We start from the raw sequence: 20116 nt of genomic DNA, 5'->3' as shown, positions 1-20116 counted from the left end.
AGATCAAAAGGTTGCCCACTCACTGGGATTTGTTATTCACAATGCTGTATTTGAAATCAAACAGAGACAAAGCAGGCTTCAATATCACAGCTCAGGAAAAACTGGAAAGGAAAGGTGTTCTATTTCTGTGTCCTGAGCGGTTTTCCCCAGAACCTGTTCTAGCCCAGAGAACAAGGGCTTTGCCTCTCAGATGCAAAGGTGGCAGGGAGAGCTGGTCCCCAGCTGGAGGCCAGAGCTGAATTCTTTCTCCTCCTGCTCTGTGTACACCCGACACCTTCCTTCCTGAGTGGGGATATCATTGGCACTGAACAGTTTAAAGGCTCACCAAAAGCCGGGCTTCAAGAAAGTTAAAAATAAAACAACAAAATAAACAAGGGCTACTGACAGGGTTCAACTAAAGCTTGTTGCCTATTCTGCTAAAGTCCACACCTTACAGACTTCGGTAAGCTCCCCAACACGCGTTCCAGCACCAGCACTGTGACGGAGCGCCCTCGCCCAAAGATCGTGACCCCAGATCGACAAAGGCCGGTAAGAAATGAATTCTAAAGCTGTAAAAGAGCTGAGCTTGTGAAGCAGATTAAATAATGCGACCCTCACTGGCATGCAGATCGGAGCAGGGAAATGAGACACAGTTGAAAAGACACACCCTCACAATGCACGGATTTGATCACAGGCACAGTTCCTAAAAAGAACGATTTGCAATTCTCCTACAGGTAGTTTAGGAAACATGTCACTAGCAAGAAATGAGATGGTTTCAGCGGCAACAGTGTGACCTGTGGGCACGGAACCAACGTCAAGAGAAAAGGTCCTTGTTTTTTTCTGGGACCACGGGCGCTGGGGAGAAGACTGCCCCCCCCCCACACACACACACAGAGGCAGAGGAAATCAGCACAGAGCAGCTCAACAAGTTCGAGAGCTAGGAATTCAACTTGGGCAATTCAGAGGAGAGGCTTTGACACTTGAAACTAACGTGAGGTGCGAATTGGGAGAGGTTTAAAATTTGGACCCCAGGATCTCTCACTACCCTGAACATAGACGTCTGTTCCAGAAGTGTTAACTCTACCTGCCGTAACGGGGGGTACAGGAGTCCTTCAGAAGCGGTGGCAGGCTGAGGTAACACGGGTGAGGCCAGAGACAAGCTCTCCCCATTCTAGATGTTGGCCGCAGCGTGAAAGAAGTGCCTGTGGTGCCTGGCAGGAGCCCTACCAGCTTCCACTCAATCCACAGAGGGCTTGGGAAAGGTCATCCACTTCGGCCCCCTGGGCATCTGGAGGGGAGACACACATGGCCACGAGGGAGGAAGAAGTTCTAGAAGCTGCCACGTTGAGCCTTGGATGGACGAGGTTTTTTATAACCGGATCACTCCAAAACCAGCGTGGGGATGGGGATAATGAGCAAATTCTAAGAGTTCATATATTAATGTCCTTCCAAATAAAAAAATGATTCTTTATTTTTACATTTCTAAAATCACAGAACTCCAGGCTGAATGTTCTCTCTCTCACACACACACAAAATCACTAATTTCTAGAGTCATCATATGGGAAAAATCTCCCATATCTACCTCTTCAAAATCTGGCCGAGTTATGCTTCAGGGAAATTTTCCAGTTCCACCCCACACACCAACTTGGGATAAATAGAAACACTGAGGTCATTTAGTTTTATCCATAGTTCCAAAGTGCTCTGACAGGATAACTGTCACCGGGTTAGAATACAGTTAGGAAGAATAAAGTTGCATGTAGAGTTCTGGGTGTGGTTAAAATGTGAATGTGAGCGCCTCCTGACCTGCAGGCTTTGTTCTCTTCTTCTTTCATTTGTTTTGTTTTGTTGCTTCCTACCGGGATTGCAACAAAAACATACCTTCTATTCAGAATCCCACTGGAGAGTAGGTGGTTCAGATGAGTAGTCCTGTTACATATTAAGTTACTGGGCCTACAACTGAGAAATCTGAACTCTGGGGATACAACTCAAAGTAAATATTGTCTCAAGGTAAATAAACAAATTACTTGGCTGGCTGGTGAAATGCTTCCTTCTAAGATCATAACCCCAACATGGGACGTTTGCTTTCTGCATGTGCATCCCAAGACAAAAATCAGGTAACCTGACATCCTCAAAATGATTCAGATCATGCCTTCCTATTTCTCCCCTCAGCGCTGAGCAACAGCTCCAGAGCCTCGAAGTTGTCACGTATGTGGCTTGGGTTACTCGGCACTCAGGTAAACACTGCCACGTGCCTGACCTTGACTAACACGGACTACTTCTCTAAGCACAATGGTAACTAGAGGGAAGGCCCTCGCTCAGAGAAAGGATGCGGAAGGTGGAAGCCAGGACAAGGGGAGAGCTGAGGACAATGCTCCTAACAGACTCACACGATACCATGGGACGGGACTACTGAAGCCGGCAATCTTCTGAAAATATCACTATCAAATATCACCGTCAAAACCCGGAAGCTTTCTTGTTCTAGTCAGGAAATCGGGGCCAAGGGCAACGTTCGCATACATTGCTCACTGATACATTCTTCTTAACAGAAGTGAAGCTATTTTAGGAATATGAAAAAGCTTCTCAAGACATCTGTTCTCAGGGACAGACCACAGTAACAAATACTTCTCAGAGCTGGTCTGTTCTGAAGTCTATCCCAAGAACAAGGGCAGCCAACTGTCATGAGGTACCAAGACATCTTTCAGCAAAAATATTTTCACTTTCCTAAAGTTATATGCTGTTTTTCAAGTCCAAATATATTATAAATATCTGATCCTTTTCCGTCGGCAAAAAAGGGAACACTTTTTTTGTTTTTTAGACTCCAACGTTGGTAATATTTGTGTAGAATGAAGGTAGAATTTTAGTTTTTTTTTTATAACTCCAAACACAGATGAAATCAAACCGTCTGCAACTGTCCCAAAATTCACATCTTTCAAAGGTCCTTTCCTCCATTCACATGAATTCATCCGAATCATTGCCATCCTGTAGGAAACAAAAAAGTGAAACTATAAAAGCCTTCAAAATAAATAACTCAAATTTTTAAAAATGTACACAATGAGTCTTAAGTAACAAGCTTCCTGATGCGTAACTGCAAAGTTCAGAAAGTAAAAGTAAAAAGTAACATCATTAAATTCACTCACCGCTTCTCTATCTTAAAGTAGGAGTTGTTTAGACTAGCTGGATTTCTATGGTGTCATTAAATTATGGCCTGACTCACACAGCAACAAGTGACCAACGGTTTCCAAATGATGAAGTAAAGGCCCACCTGCCCTAGGACAGGATGTAACAAGTGTGATGAGAACAAAATGTGATCACTCCAACAAATGCAGCAAAATATGAATCCAAACAGATCCTGCCTCAAATCCTTATGCCAAGGATGCTGCCAATAGGTAATTAGGCAAACACATTTTTGGCCTAGATTCCATTATTTTGAGCCTCAAGGTTGTCACAAGATGGATTTTTTTTTTTTTTTAAATAGGAAAAGTGATTAGGAAGCCATAGGCTAGGTAACAAGTTCAGTGGCCTGCCAAGTTTTTGATTAAAAAACCTTATACGATGGTATACAGTAGAAAGGCCCTGATTTTATTGTGTGGCTTACAGACATGTCCTAAAGACCAAGGACAAAAGTAGAGCCCCAGACTTCTTTTTGATCTATTGCATACCCTGAGAAAACGGCCCTGGATGCCAACATTCACTAAGTGTCTAAGTTTGGGACATCAGCTTGAAAACGTCATAACCTGAACAAAGCACTTGCTGGAGCTTCTCTTTCCCATGGCCTGATACCGGAGCGGAGAGAGAAGGGGAGGGCTCAGGCTTCCAGGTATGTATGCTCTGCTCCTCCTTAACAGCTCTTATAAAAGATGGGCCAGGAAACAGGAGACCCCAGCAGGAAACGCTGGTTTCTGAGGTCTGCTTTGATCGCCGGTTTCACTCAGTAGTTCTCTGTGCTTTTCGTCAAGGAGCACAACGAACAAAGGCCACGGCAAATATGCCTTAGATAATTGTATGAAGAGCAAGCTCATGTTGGTATTCTATGCACAAACCAGAACTGTGACTGCCTTAGAGTCCTATGCTGAAATTATAGCATCAGAGATGTTCAAAGAGTCACCATCTATCTTGGAAGGTCAGTATTAGAACCCAAACACCGAGGTGGAAAAATGCTCTAAGACAATTTGGATTGGTGACAATGAAAGTGTGTCACTCCCGATAAAGGCTGTGAGTCAGATTTGCAGAGTGTCTGCAGATCTGTATTTGGGGATTACAGCAACTTTTAAATAGACATCCAAGATCCAAGACTTTATTTGGATAATTTATTTTATTTTTTTATTTTTTTTTAGAGAGAAAGAGAGTGTATGAGTGGGGCAGGGGGTGGGGAGGGGCAAAGGGAGAGGGGGAGAGAAAATCCCAAGCAGGCTCCAGCGTGGAGCCCAACGTGAGGTTTGATCCCACCACCCTGAGATCATGACCTGAGCTAAAATCAAGAGTCGGACGCTTGAACGACTGAACAACCCAGGTGCCCCTATTTGGCCAATTTTTATATTTAAGATTCCCTTTAAGAGTCAATATGTTTTTCAATATAGCAAAATAAGTTTCCTGTCATCCACCTATAAAGTGATAAACAAACAAAATTGTATTGAAAGGAACTGTTTACTGATAACAAATTTAAATGATTAGGAAGAAACTACAGATTGAAGACGATTAAATAGGAGAACAAGAGCTCAAAATTAAAACCAACTTCAGAGTGGAAGACTAATATTTTTCCTGATGAATTTATATAAGCCACATGAAAACTCAAGTCCTATCATATATAAACACAGCTTTAACTGAAGATCAACTGATCATGCAGCCAAACTGGATCATAAAAGGTCTGTATCCCCTTAAGAGAAGAGGGTTACAAGGAGAATGAAAACCTATTCTTTGGCAGTATGGGGGGAAAGCTGTAAGAGTCCTTCCACTGCAAGACAGAGTAAAAACTCCCAGTGCAAAACTTCCCTGGAAACATGAATCTGATTGAAACCTGGAGCTCAGGGACAGGGGAGCAAACAACAGACAGAGAGGAACGGCAGAAGAGTTAGGAGTCCTTTGGTCTATAAATCTGACTTGCTAACCCTGGAGCTTTTTTTTTTTCTAAAGATTTTATTTATTTATTTGACAGAGAGAGACACAGTGAGAGAGGGACCACAAGCAGGGGGAGTGGGAGAGGGAGAAGCAGGCTTCCCGCCCAGCAGGGAGCCCGATGTGGGGCTCAATCCCAGGACACGAGCCAAAGGCAGATGCCTAACGACTGAGCCACCTAGGCGCCCCGCTAATCCTGGAGCTTTTAACATCTGTCGCTACTCAGATCATGTCTGTATATTTGTGTGTGTGTGTGTGTGTGTGTGTGTGTGTGTGTGTGTATTAATTCCAGAAGAATGTCCAAAATTTAATAATCCACAATGATGGAAATGAAAATGCCTAAAATTAACATAATCCAGGTGCCCAATTTCTGCTAGAAAGTAGCCTCTAAATCACAGAAGATTTTTAAGCAACAAAACCGCAACAAAGACATTAGACTGAGGGTATGTTAAAGACTTCTGTTTAAATGTTAAGCTGTTTTAAGAGTTCCAAGAAATCTAATAGTAGATTCCAGAAGAGATTAAATACATATCACCATTAATACTGAAACTCTGTGGGAAAAGAGCAGTTAAGGGCTGTATCGACAAGAAGTAACAATGACCATTTATATTCAGAGACTAAGGAACAACTTTCACATATATGCCCTTGTTTAAATTCTAGTGCAGACCCAGGAAGTAATTAAGTCTCCCTTCCACTGCTGATGAATACTCCTTCAGAGAGGTTAAATAACTTTATTAGGCTTATCCATGTAGTAAATGATAGCTTAGGGCTCTAACCTTCAAATTCAAGGTGTATTTAATTACATAATGCTACTCTTGAATTTTTCAGGAATAAATTACAAAGCTACATCTCTGACTCACAAAGGAGCCTCATAAATTTAGTTCTTCCCAGAGACAGAAATAAGAATATTGTCCTTATTCATTTTTAGAAGGACATCGAGATATGAACAAGGTGTAAAATCCTACTAACAACCCCCACTGATGAACTAAATATGGGGTTTGACTAGATGACCTTTACGGGATCTTAAATTCTGTTAATTATTTCTAAGCATCTAGAGCAGTAGTGTGTAATATTATTTTCTGTGATGGTGGCAATGTTCTATTTCTGCGCTGTCCAATATGGTGACCACTAGCCACATGTCGCTAGTATGACTGAGAAGAGTCTTTAAAGTAAACTAAATTTTAATTAAATTTAAATGGTCACATGTAATTAGTGCCTAGTATCCTCAACAACAAGATCTAAAGCATACATAGTTGCCCCCTGAACAACAAGGGTCTGAACCACACGGGTCTACTTCTACAGACCCTTTTTCAACAAATATAGTTTGGGACTGTAAAAGTATTTTCTTCTCCCTATGACTTTATGGTCTTTTCTCTAACTTACTTTATCGTGTGAACATGGTACATAATACATATGATGTATAAAATATGTGTCAATCGACTGTTTATATTATGGGTAAGGCTTCTGGTCAACAGTAGGCTACCAGCAGTTAAGTGCTGGGGGAGTCAAAAGTTATATGGAGATTTTTCAACTGTGTAGGGGGTTTGGCACCCCTAGCCCCCTTACTGTTCAAGGGTCAACTGTATTTGTAAACTGTACTATAAAACGTGCAACATAGCAAATATATCCACCCAGTTCGATTTCTGCAGCCTGTTACATAATAGTTAAATTGAGCTATCTCCAGCCACTTCAAAATAAATTTTGGGAAGAGAGTATTCATGGACAGTAAGTCCCTGACGTAGTTCCAATAAAATAATTAGATGCTGATACTAAGAAAATTCTTTCAGTACTATAATCTGATCTCCATTTCTCTTTGAGGTCCTGAGGAACATGAAATCAACCAATGTTGTCACTCAGACTGCAGGTAAGATCTCAGGGTTAATACTTTCATTTTGTTTTTTAATTGAAGGTGAGAATTTTGTTTTCAGTTGTAATATAGGATCTACAGTAACACTAATGTAGAATTTTAATGAGGGCCCTTCTGCATGCCACAACTAGGGAAGGGGAAATAAGGAGCAGGAAAGTTCTGTTAACAGACCTGCACGTCATAACAGAGCCCGATGATCTCTTTCCATGAGGTGACCTGCTTAAAAACACATTGCCCCTCTTTCCCTCTTGCCCCAGGGAAAGAGGGGCAATGCCCAACAGAATGCACTTGAGCATATGATGGTTGCCAAATCATGTCAAGCCATCAGCAACATGTGAATCAGTACTGGCTAGTCACTCGATTATTAAAAACTCTTGATTATTTTAAGGTACAACATTAAAACAAATAACTTGAACATACCTGATTTGAAGACATATTCTCAACTTTCATTAGTGATGAATAGCTCCTAAAAGAAAACAACACATTTAAAATAAGGTTATCCAGGGGCGCCTGGTTGGCTCAGTCGGTTAAGTGTCCAACTCTTGATTTTGGGTCAGGTCATGATCTCAGGGTGGTGAGATCGAGCCCCACGGCAGGCTCCGCATTGGATGTGGAGCCTGCTTAAGTCCCCCCTTCTCTAAAAATAAACAAAACAAAACAAAATAAGGCTATCCAGCCAGCAAGTATTTCATGAACATTTACCATGTATCCAGCACTGCTGAGGGTCTTTCGAAGGAAAATATGATCCCTGCCCTCAAGGAGATCACAACAAATATCTTTGAACAGTGAATAAGATGTGCACAGCACTTTACAGCTTACAAAGTGCTTGCTCATACTCATTTCATGTCACTTCCACACTAACTGTGAGGTAAGTGGCGTTTTCAGATGAGGAAACCCATCTATGGCCAAGAGCAGACAGGACTCCTTGCTGGGGACGGACTGCCCAGACTGCAGAGGCTATAGGAACTCACGAGGAGATGCACCAGCACAGCGGCAGATCCGGAGAATGGTAGGAACAAAGGCAAAGAGATGGTATTTATAATGACATCTCAAGTCAATTCAAGTGAAGTCCGAAGACAAAGTAGCGGGAAATTAGGCTGGATGTGTGGGGCCGGATTATGTTGTCCTAACTGCGTGAGCTAACACAACATGATCGGCAAGAAGCCACAACATAAGATGGGAGCAGAGGAGAGACATATGAGATTCAACAAGCATTTATTAAATATCCATGAGGTGTAAAGCCCTGTGCTAAGCCTGGGTGGAGGATGAGATGGGAAGAAAACAGAACATGATGAACAAGACAAAGCCTAGCCCCAAAGAGCTTACCAGGAGAAGAGATACGACCTATTCAGCCATAAGTCTGCAAAAAGTTCAATTAAAAATACACAAAGAGACAAAGGAAAGTGAGACCATAGAACACCAGTGTTTAATCTGTAGCAGACAGAAGAGAGGGAGAAGGGAAATTAAGGCAAGGAGATGAGTTAAGAGTAACAGTATTTACATTTACCATTTACCAAGTATCCTTTTTTTGCTAGGACCTGTGTTCTATGCTTCATAGATTACTGCCAATCCCCCCAACCACTTTATAAGGCAAGGGAGAGTCTCATGCCTACTCAAGACACAGGAGGCAGAGCGGGGGACGTTAAGGAAGTCATGCAAGCTCTCCCAGCTAACTAGTGGAGAAGCGAGCCTCTGAATCCGCGTCGGACTCCTGAGCTCACACTCCTGCCATCATGCTCCATCCAGTCTGTTGCAATGTTCCTCTACTGAGGGCATGAATCCAGGCTGTTAACAGCTGTCCTGGTAAGACGGGATAAATCTGAGAGGAATCAACGATGACATCAAGGTTTCTACCTTGGGTGATTTGAAGAAAATAATGCTACAGTTGAGAGAAATGGGCAAATGCTGCAAGGAAGGTGTGCTCGGTGTGGGGCAGGTTGCATGTGAAGGAATGGTGAGACATCCAAGTAGAGAATACGAACTGTAGAAACGGAAAACTGAGAACGAGAGGGAAGGAGAACAGTCCCAGTTTGAGACAACCATCTGGGAGACGTTTGGAGAGAAATATTAGGCGAAGCTTGTCGGAGGAAGTGGTATCTCTAAGAAATAGCCAGGTAAGATGGAGAAGCGGCACGAGCAGAAAGAGAGAGTCATGCTGAGCACAAAGTGGTTACAACAGGGAATCTCAATCCTGGCTGCATTTCAAAATCGCCTAATGAAGATGGGCATCCCCGAGCTGTGTTCAAGAACCACTGGGTCTGAGAGCCCACTTCGATGAAAGCCACATACAGAGTTACCCTTTGTTAGGCCATGCCTGTCCTCTGAGCTCTGTCCCATTAATCCATCTGCCTATCTGACATTTTTTTGGATACCTCGAGGTATTGTCAGATTCATATGTCCCTTCGCAACTCATGGTCCCACGCCTGTTTGGCTCTTTCCCAGCATCCCCTGGGCCCAGAGAACAGCACCGCCATCCATTTCATCTCACACACCAGAAACCTAGGAGTCACTCTTTTCCCCTGCCCGTCCCCTCCATTCGATCTAGCTTCAAATCTTGTGATTTTACCTCCCTGGTCCACTTCTCTCTACCCCTCCGCAACACTCCCATATTCCAAGCTACTATCACCTGTCTTGTGGACAACTAATAGTTTTCTAACTGGCCTAGCCACCCCCCACCAGGTTCCCCTTCCACTCAGGTCAGCAAAGTGAGCTTTCCGAAGCACAAACCTGATCATGCAACCCCCTGCTTAAAAGTCTTTGATGATCTCACAAAAGTCTGATGAAGGATGAAGACAAACATGACACCAACAGGCCCCGTGTGCCCGGGCACTTTGATCCATGCATTCCCTCACTCCTGGGTTCCATACATTTGGGCCTACCTTTCTAGTCCTGGGTTCTGCCTTGCTGCCTCTCGCACAGAGTCTTTCTTTGCACACCTAGTTCCCTCTGCTTAGAGCCCTCTTGCCACCCATCCCCCTTTTAACCAGCAAACATAGTTCTGATCTTAGCTCGGACATCACTGTATCAGAGAAGCCAATCTCTGTTATAAACATCCGTAAATATATTAACCAATCACTCACTGCATATGCAAAGCACCGGATCACACATAAAGGGATGCAAAGATGCATATAAGTGCCTCTTCGAAGGAGTTTGCCATTAAAATGGAGAGCTAGAGCACAAAGAGCATTAGTTATAGAAGGCAGCAGTGTTCGTGCGTGAGGGAGAAACCAAAGAAGATCCAATTAAAGCAGTCATTTCTACATTGGACTACATCCTCTTTTTAATCATTGGTCTTTTACCTTTTCTACATGTTGCCACTAAACTCCTCCTACGGGTCTACTTCTTCCTAACATCCTAGGACACCTATGATGGCTCCTTATCACTTACAACCTGAAACTCTGTACTATGCAAAACCTTTTAAAATCACTCTCCGATGTGCCTAATCTTTTATTCTTTTATTTGCCTATATATGACCTTGACTCTGGCCTTGCCAACCCATTCCTTTCTTGCCTTACAGGCAGTACGGTGTGGACCTCAGGACTCCAGACTTGAGTTAGAATTTCTGCTTTGCCACTTATCAGCTATAACTTTCCACACATTAACCATCTTTTTTTTTTTAAAGATTTTATTTTATTATTATTTTTAAAGATTTTATTTATTTATTTGACAGAGAGAGACACAGTGAGAGAGGGAACACAAGCAGGGGGAGGGGGAGAGGGAGAAGCAGGCTCCCTGCCGAGCAGGGAGCCCAATGTGGGGCTCCATCCCAGGACCCTGGGATCATGACCTGAGCCGAAGGCAGACGCTTAACGACTGAGCCACCCAGGCGCCCCAACCCCCCCCACATTAACCATCTTGCTAAAGTCATCTTTGTCCCCAAATCCAGCTCAGGTTACTTGTCCAAACTGATGATCCATTCACCTGTGAGTTGCTGTTTTACCTGGGCCTGGTACTTGTCTGACTTCAATCACCCAAGCCTTGGGTTCATATTTCGACCTCCCAGACTCCCAATTTTTAAATATCTCTATCTCAGGTAGCCACAGTCCCTACCTTTTTCTTTTCTGATTTGTTACTCACTTATCCTCTATTAACTACCTTTTTGCTTTTTCTATTGTTTCTTCTGGTTTCAATATCCACATGGTGGAGCTTGATTTTGATGTTGATGTTTGTTACAATACCACAAAGCCCAAATAAGTGAATACAAGACGAAACAGAGCAGGTGAGCTTTCATTTGGATGCAACCACACATTCCACTACAGAGATGAAACGACGCAGCCAGGACACACTGAAGAGAGCCAGGGATGCTCTTCCCTAGCACCTGCTAATAAATGATGGTGTCCACTGGGAGACTCACAGGTAACCTGTCTAAAGGATTTCTCCAAATGCCTGCTCTCTCAAACCAAATGTAGACTGAGTAGAAGCTGTTCTGCTTCTCTCACTCTCAAGGTCACATCTAAGACACCAACTACTCTAAAAACCTGTGTTGAATCTCTGCTATTACCTCATCTTAATGTATGGCTTGCAGTGTAGCAGTCACAGAAAGGAAGGAGGCTTCTTCCCTACACCCCAAACCCCATGAACTCCTAGGCTCACAGGGCATGTGTCTAAGGAACTAACGAGTAAGATGGGTAAGTGAGAATATGCAAAGTCTAAGGAAGGGGAAAATTTTCACAATGGTTTAGATGAAGAAAATGGTGAACAGATGGTGTTAATATACTGCCCTCTCAACAACCCCAAATATTTCTAAAACCTGTCTAAGAGGATGTTCCTTATGTAGACCTATTTACATTATCAGATCGTTACAGTTTCTGCATGCTGAGGAGTAAATGAGTAAAGGCTCATCGGCAAGAACAAGATGGAGTTCTGTCTCCAGGGGTTATCATTCCTCGCCTCGGAGCAGGAAGTCGTGCCTTCCACAGGGTGGGCTGGGCTTTGTTCACTGCTGAGCTGAGGGCCGAGAGAGGATCCTGACTAGAGCTCGGAGAACTTGGAGCTGTATAATGGCAATTCCATCCATTTCTTCTCCCAGTAGACATTAGAAATGAGAGGCTTACTGCCATTCTTGTTCAACAAGTTGAGAAGAGAAAGGGGACAAGAATCTAAATAATGGTTTTAGAATTGGAGGGAAGTTGGATATCTCCGGATATGAGGCTGTTGAGTATTTCTTTGCTGAAATCATCTGGAGGCATTGGGGATCACTTCCAGGATAAGAATATCTCTTGGTTTCTCTGCAGAATCCCCTTCAGACTCAAAAGTCGGTTTCTTAGGCAGTCGAAGCAACTAAAGTGGACATCCCCTACCAGATGGTCCAAATAAAAGAACCAGCTGCTGGTGAAAGCTAATGAAATTGTCATTGTCAGAAAGCCAAGTGAAAGACTTGAGAATGAGAAGATTCTGTAGGCCCAGCATTTGATCTCTTGGGTGGAAGAGTCAAAGACAGAAACTAAGGTGATGTATAAAGCACTACCAAGGTATAAAAACAGATTTTAAAACAGGTCAGAAGCTTAGAGCTTGTGGCTGGAACTTCAGGACCCTTAGAGCTTGTGGCTGGAAGCTGCAGGACCCGGCACGCAAACAGGCAGGTCCCTGGTCTGTCGCTGCGTGGCTTCCCAGCGCTGCAGCCTTTCCTCTCACCCTCCCAGCTTCAGCAGCTTGGGAAAGCAAATCATTGCTGTGGCACAGGTTTCACAGAAATGAACGCATCAGCTGTTTCTGGTTTTCTGAGAGCCACGATCATTTATTAAAAAGAAAGCATCAAGGACAAACTGTGTAGAAAAACATGAACTAGAAAAGTGATTTTCCCATTTATTCCACTTACATTCTCCTTTTGATATATATGGGCCAGAGTGATATAGGATAAAAATTTGTGTCTGAGAAAACAAATGGAAAAATTACAAGTGACGAGGGACAGCTTAGAAAATGGGACTGATTTAGATAAATTTGCTTTTGAGGCAAAAATTTCATTCAATAACAATGAGAATTTCTCCCCCCTCAACTTATTTAAGTATTTCACGTGTTGTTGATACTATAAAAGAAAATCTGGGCAATATGCACATGGTGTTTTAGTTTAAACTAATAAAATCAAATATACAAAATCCCCTAAATTTTACTAGTACACAGCTTGATTTGAAGCAAAAATGAAATGCATTTTAAAATGAATTCCCGTATCTATAAATTACTTGATTCATATGGAATAAATTTTACTTTAACACTGAATAGACTGAACAGAGGCAGAAAAGAGTGGTAATAGCGTGTTGCGAGCTTGAGAATCAGACAGACTAGCTCTGTGACTTTCGGCAAGTTACTTAACTGCTTGTCAGGCTCAGTTTCCTCTTCTAGAAAATGCAGGTAATAACAGTATTCGCCTCATATTGGCTATTGTTAGGATTAAATGCAATAATGGAGCTAAATATAGTACAGGGTTTGGCAGATGACAAGTGCCCAAAAACGTTAGCTCTTCTTTCTTGTTAAGTTTTTAAGTAAATTAAGTGATATTATATTCCTAACATATTATGTTTCTGAACAAAATTGTTAGATCTGTAAAGGGCACAAGAAGGTATGTTTTCAATCTTTTCCCCACTCTACACAAAAAACAAAAATGAATAAGCTACTCTCAATCCTACATTGCTCAAAATTCCACACATTTTACTGCGCTGATTGAGCTGATAATTTTTCTTTCACTCACAACACAAAGCAGACTCGCACTAGCTCAAACCAAATCTGGGCATTCGTTTGTCTTGCGTCAGCAGATTATAACTCAGGATAACACTTCCGGAGTTCTCCATCTGAATATATTTTAAATGAAGCCACTTATCCCGTTTCAGCAGAACCCCCAAAGGAGCACATGCATGCAGATAACTAAGAAATACCAGTACTTGATCATTATACCTATGTTCTGACCCAACAACCTTTCTAATCATCCAGTGTATTCCAAGGAAACCGAGTCAGGACATGGCAAGACAGCTCATTTTGATCCTATGGCACTCCCAAAGGCACAGCAATACCTTTTCTTCCCCCCATTTCTTTTTGGTATACTTAACACAAATGATATCTACGGAGAACTGTGGGAAAATCTAGAAATCCTGTGAGTAGAAGTTGCAGGATTAAATTCCCTCTTTGACAAAGAAAACCCAGGAGTCTCTTTAGGTATAAATATACATCTACTACAGATTCAGTGTGGTGGGCAGACTAATGATCCCATAGATATCCACATCCCAATCCCCAGAACCTGCAAATATGTCACTTCATCTGGCACAAGAGGCTTTGCAGATGTGGTTGGGTTAAGGATCTTAGATGGAGAGGTTATGGATTGTCTGGGTGCGCCCAAAGTCACTGCACTGGTCCTCAACAGTAGAGAAGGCTGTGGTCAGAGATGGGGCTGTGACTCTGGAGGGATGGTCTCAGAGATGCCATGTGGCCAGCTCTGAAGATGGAGGAAGGGGCCACAAGCCAAGGAATGTGGGTGGCCTCTAGGAGCTGGAAAAGGAAACAGATTCTCCCCTAGAGCTCCAGAAAGGAACACAGCCTGGCTGACACCTTGATACTAGCCCAGAGAACCACGCTGGACTTCTAACATAGGAATGGATGGAACTGTAAGATAAGAAATCTATGTTGTTTGAAGCCACTAAATTTGTGATAATTTGTTATAGGAGCCACAGAAAACTAATACAGTCTGGATTCTCATACATCAGAAATTCAGGACTCTAGTTGTATTTTAACTACTATTTATCATTTGACTTACTTATTTTTGTTTATTTTTTAAAGATTTTATATCTTATTTTATTAAGTAGGCTTCACACGCAACATGGGGATTGAACTCACAACCCCAAGACCAAGAGTCACATGCTCCACCGACTGAGCCAGCTAGGCACCCCCTACTATTTATCATTTTAAAATGTAGTGCTGTGGGGTAGGCCTCATTACATTAATCACTTCTAACTTATGAAAAAAATTTTTTATTTTAAAAAGCAGATTTTAAGAATTACTAGCATTGGGGCACCTGGCTGGCTCAGTTGGTTAAGTGTTTGCCTTCGGCACAGGTCATAGATCCCAGGGTCCAGTGATTGAGCCCTACGTCAGGTTTCCTGCTCAGCTGGGGGTCTGCTTCTCCCTCTCCCCTCTGGCTCTCAACTCCCCCTACCCCCACCCCTGCTCGTGCTCTCTCTCTCGCAAATAAACAAATAAAATTAAAAAAAAAAATTACTAGCATAGGGCTTCAGAGCTAAGACCACCTTATTCAAGTACCTCAGCAAGTCAATGTTAAATCCTTAATATAACATCTTGTCTTTTCCTGAAGATGTTTACAAACCGAACTCTAAAGATGGTTTATCTAAGAATAAAATTAGCTCTTTTATTTCACACATACTCATATCCCGTCCCTATAAAAGGGCGTCATTTGACCAACGCATGAGCATAACTGCCTTTTCCTAGACCGTCTCAGGCCCTGAGTCTGTTCTCTGTCCTGCCCTCCACCAGTATATCCTTCCTACGGGCTGGTCCCTGATGAAAATCAGCAGCAAGGAATCTCCAAGGTCAACACCAATACCACAGCTCTGACATACCTAAGTTCGTCCATTTCCCGCTTCTTCTTCATCTCTTCCTTCTCTCTCCTTTTCATTTCCTGAATTTGGGCTTTTTTCTCATTCCTCTCTTCTCGGTCTCTGCATTCCTTCTCTGCCGCGAGGTCTGGGAACCGCTCCATTTTGGTCTTTTCTAATCGGTTCAGGATCTCATTCACTTTCTTCTCCACGGTCACAATTTTCACCTTTGAGGGAGATGGGAGGGAACATTATTGAATCTTTATTGTAGGTTTTCCCCCCCAGAACAGAGACAACACTTTCTAGGGGCCAAACAACCCAGCTGAGAAGGGATTTAGAAGGCATACATCATGCTGAGCCTTCAACAATGAAGGCAGGAGCCGGAAAAGCCCGGGGCTCCACTCCGCCTCCTCTGGCAGTGCACAACACTTACATCCTTCTGCCTGTGAAAGCCTATCTGTCCCACATCCATGTCGGCTGTTTTCTTCAGGTTAGACCACGGTGTATATACCACATTAACGTTGTTCATCTTGCAGCCTGCCAAGAGAGACTGTCTTCAACATGAGGGCCGGAGGATACTGCGTTCCCTCACCCACTGGCCAATTACCAAAATCCAACAAAGGGAAAGGCTTAGCGCAGACAGCCATTGAGGGATTCAAACCACCAAATACTTTTTTTTTTGAACCCACCCACGAAAGGCAAATGGTAAAGGTGACCAACACAATTCAAGCAATAGTGTTATGAAGGAAAGCAGGGGTCTGTGGATTAGCTTCAGGGACTTCTGAGACTCCCAAATACTGAAAACAAAATTTATGATACACATTTTTAAAAAAGAGAAATGGACCAAACAGGTTTCCCTCAGATTCCCAATGGAGTCCTTGATTCAGTAAAGGCTAAACATCGAGATAAAGCAAAAAGCCATGGTCTGGGATTCAAGAGACCAGCACGCGACCCTGGCACCAACACAAACCAGCTGTGTCACTTAGGGAACGGGCCCAGGGCTCCCGGAATCTCATCTGAAACAGGAAGAGATTGGACTAGAATTTTTTGTTTGTTTGTTTCTTTTCACAGTGGTAGTACCTCTTTTACCAAAGAAAACATATCAAAGTAATAAAAGCAGAGATGCTCTGGATGAAAGGGGTGACGGGTACCCCATACCCCATTCATTCTTCCTACCACCTCCACCTCACATTTCCCCTCTGCCCCGGACCACTTGTCAGGCAGCTTGAAGAATCCCAGTTTAATCACTGGCCCAACACTCTTTAAGGCCCTTTTCAGTATATTACATAGTTTATTAAATCACCACATACAGGGGCGCCTGGGTGGCTCAGCTGGTTGAGCGACTGCCTTCGGCTCAGGTCATGATCCTGGAGTCCCAGGATCGAGTCCCACATCAGGCTCCCCGCTCAGTGGGGAGCCTGCTTCTCCCTCTGACCCTTCCCCTCTCTTGCTCTCTCTCTCTCTCTCTCTCATTCTCTCTCTCAAATAAATAAATAAAATCTTTAAAAAAAATAAATAAAAAAATAAATCACCACATACACTGGAGAAAACTGGTGAATAACTGCTTACTTAAGTGATCAAAACTAACATCATCAAAAATGGAGCAAAATGGCACCATGTGACTCCTGATTGTAATGCACAAGATTTCACTTATATGTTATTCCTGACTGAAAATGCATGTGATTCTACTCAAGTGGAAGCATCAGACCAACCCAAATCACAGGATATCCTACAACTGGTCTCCATTCAAAGTGTCAATGTCTTGAAAGACAAAGAAGTATCTTTAGATTAAAAGAGATTAGAGACATGATGAGTAACTATAACATATGATCTTGGATCTGAAAAAGAAATGCTAGGGAGCCTGGGTGGCTCAGTCAGTTAAGCTTCTGCCTTTAGCTCAGGTCATGATCCCGGGGTCCTGGGATCAAGTCCTACATTGGGCTCCCCATGCTCTGCAGGGAGCCTGCTTCTCCTTCTGCCTGCAGCTCCCCTTGCTTGTGCATTCTCTCTCTCTCTCTCTCAAATAAATAAATAAAATCTCTAAAAAAAAAGAGAGAAAAAGAAATGCTATAAAGGGATAGTAGTGGGACAACTAGAAAAACTTACATATGGACTGTATATCAAATGACAGTATTCTAGCCATGTTAAACTTCCTGAATCTGGTCACAGTAATGCAGTTACTTAGACAATGTCCTTGTTCTTAGGACATGCTAAAGAGTTATGAAGTCTATAATTTTCCTTCAAATGATTCAGCTAAAAAAATGAATAATTAGAACATTAAAGAGAGAAAGCAAATACATATGGAAAAATTATTGAATCTAAGTGAAGGGCATACAGGAGTTGTATTTTTCTTGCAACATTGCTGTAGGTTTGAAATTTTTTTTTTTTTTCAAAATCAAGATTTTATTTTATTTTATTTATTTTTTTTTTTTAAAGATTTTATTTATTTATTTGAGAGAGAGAGAATGAGAGACAGAGAGCACGAGAGGGAAGAGGGTCAGAGGGAGAAGCAGACTCCCTGCCGAGCAGGGAGCCCGACGCGGGACTCGATCCCGGGACTCCAGGATCATGACCTGAGCCGAAGGCAGTCGCTTAACCAACTGAGCCACCCAGGTGCCCCAAAATCAAGATTTTAAAAAAATCTCCATGTGTGTGGTGCTACGGGAGATCCAAACATGGATCAGAGAATGGGTCTTGTCTTCCAAGACTAAAGGAAAGCAGGTAAGTACATAAATAACCTCAATTAAAAGCAGACCTCTTCAGGACACCCAGGTGGCTCAGTTGGTTAAGCGTCTGCCTTCGGCTCAGGTCATGATCTCAGGGTCCTGGGATTGAGCCCTGCATCAGACTTCTTGCTCAGCAGGGAGTATGTTTCTTTCTCTCTGCCCTCCCCGCTTCCCCGCCCAGCTCTCGCTCTCTCTCAAATAAATAAATATAATCTTTAGGAAAAAAAAAAGAAAGAAAAGCAGAACTCATCAAATGCTATTGGAAAGGTACAGGTAAAGTACTAATGCTGCTCTGAGAGGGCAGTGGTCACCCACGCTGGAAGAAGGGAAAGGCTCCATCAGAGAGGTTAATACAGTTTAGTGGTTAAGACAGAAGACTTTCAGATCAGAGTGACTTCAAATGCACCCACCACCACACTTCAAAGCTCTGAGACCTTGGGCAGGTTCCTTAACTCCCTTAAGCTCAGCTCCCACATCTCTAGAATGAAAATAATAACGCATATCTCAGTAGGGTTGATAAGTGAAATAATCTGTGAAGTTTTAGCATGTAGTGCCAGGCATGCAATTAACGTTTAAGGTTAGCTATTACTACCATTACTACAACTACTGGGTGGACCCTGAACCTTAGCTTGCATCTAGACACAGGACGACTGACAAGGCAGACAAAACTGAGGACAGAGGAGACAACATAAGCAGAAATATATGGTAGGAAAACAGCCAAAACATGCTTTGGCTGGAGGGTGAAATATGTGAAGGGAAAAAAGCCTGTAGTCAGAGCAGAGATGCTTAACTTCTAGCTTAAGAAGTCTGGACTTATTTGTATAATTAAGATGAGGCGTGTCATAGAAAGTATCTAAGACTTTAGAAGGCTTAATCTGGCAAAAGATTCTATGTATAAACTGACTGACCAGATTCTACGATGACAAACAAGTTTAACCCAATTTCCTTCGTTCTGAGAGCCAAAGGCAGTCTAGGAGGGGGGAAAATATTTTAACTGCACAGCAACGCAAATGGAGCATCCTCAGCATCCTCTGCTGTCAACTCATGAGTGAGGCTCCTGGGCTTAGCTCTTATTCTGCTAATTGAGCTCTCACTGTGGAAGGATGAAGTGGAGAACAGAGGAGGGCAGTGTCATGACTCTTCTGCCTTTTCTGTTTTCTCTAGAACTAGTAAACTATAAAGAGATTAAGAATAAAGAGGCCAGGCCCAGAATAAAGAGTCCAAAGACCCTTTAATAAAGTCACATCTGCTAGCCAGGGGCATGGAAAGGGGACAAGATCATGTGAAAGAGGTTGCAACACACAAGAGGATAATGATTGTTTTAATTTTATTATTTTTACTTTAATAACTGAAGCTCGTGACTAGAAACCTTAAAAACTCTGTTCTGCTCATAAAAATGGAATGTCCTAAGACTAACTGCAATTTAATGATTTATGGCATTGAAAACCAGTGGCTCTGCAAGACCAGACTTCTTTCTTTGGCTAGGTATATGACTCGGTAAAGCTGCCCAACTTAGTCTTAAGTGATGGGAAGTATACTGGCCAGCTCTTACCCTGTAATCTCCAACCCTGGTACTTACTATCAGCTAAGTGTCTGCCCTCTATCCAAACCATATTTCTTTCCGACCCTCTGGATAATCTCTCAACCTCACATCAAACCAAACTTACCTCCACTCTATCTAGCTCTGTGTCCTACACCCCAAAATCCAACCTACTAGCTCAACCATTATTAGCAGAACACCATCTCCTGGCTCCCCTTTTTAACTCCCACTTCCTCCCCCAAAATTGTCCTTCTTGACCTGTACCGACTACTGACCAATTAAATCTACTACTGACAGGGGCCCCTGGGTAGCTCAGTTGTTTAAACGACTGCCTTCGGCTTAGGTCGTGATCCCA

The 20116-nt window shown here is 42.7% G+C and overlaps 1 protein-coding gene across 6 annotated transcripts in view; it reads right to left on the bottom strand.

Moving 5' to 3' along the window:
• Positions 1 to 2778: 2778 nt before the first annotated feature.
• CCDC25 (coiled-coil domain containing 25) overlaps positions 2779 to 20116 on the bottom strand; it is a 38199-nt gene continuing 20861 nt past the window's right edge. For 4 of the 6 annotated variants that reach the window (XM_027598156.1, XM_027598158.1, XM_027598157.1 and 1 more), the window contains 4 exons: positions 15929 to 16032; positions 15520 to 15722; positions 7379 to 7424; positions 2864 to 2958 (listed from right to left, as the gene is read on the bottom strand). In XM_027598156.1, coding sequence (XP_027453957.1) covers positions 2929 to 2958; positions 7379 to 7424; positions 15520 to 15722; positions 15929 to 16032 — 383 coding nt within the window. In that variant the 3' untranslated portion in view covers positions 2864 to 2928. Of the gene's footprint in view, positions 2959 to 7378; positions 7425 to 15519; positions 15723 to 15928; positions 16033 to 20116 lie in introns of those variants that run through there. The other 2 variants (XM_027598155.1, XM_027598160.2) reach the window with 2 other exon arrangements.

This window comes from Zalophus californianus, chromosome 2 (assembly GCF_009762305.2).
Source record: "Zalophus californianus isolate mZalCal1 chromosome 2, mZalCal1.pri.v2, whole genome shotgun sequence".
Lineage (NCBI taxonomy): Eukaryota > Metazoa > Chordata > Mammalia > Carnivora > Otariidae > Zalophus > Zalophus californianus.
The sequence above is the reverse complement of the archived record's forward strand: the minus strand, read 5'-3'. Positions and strand labels throughout refer to the sequence as shown.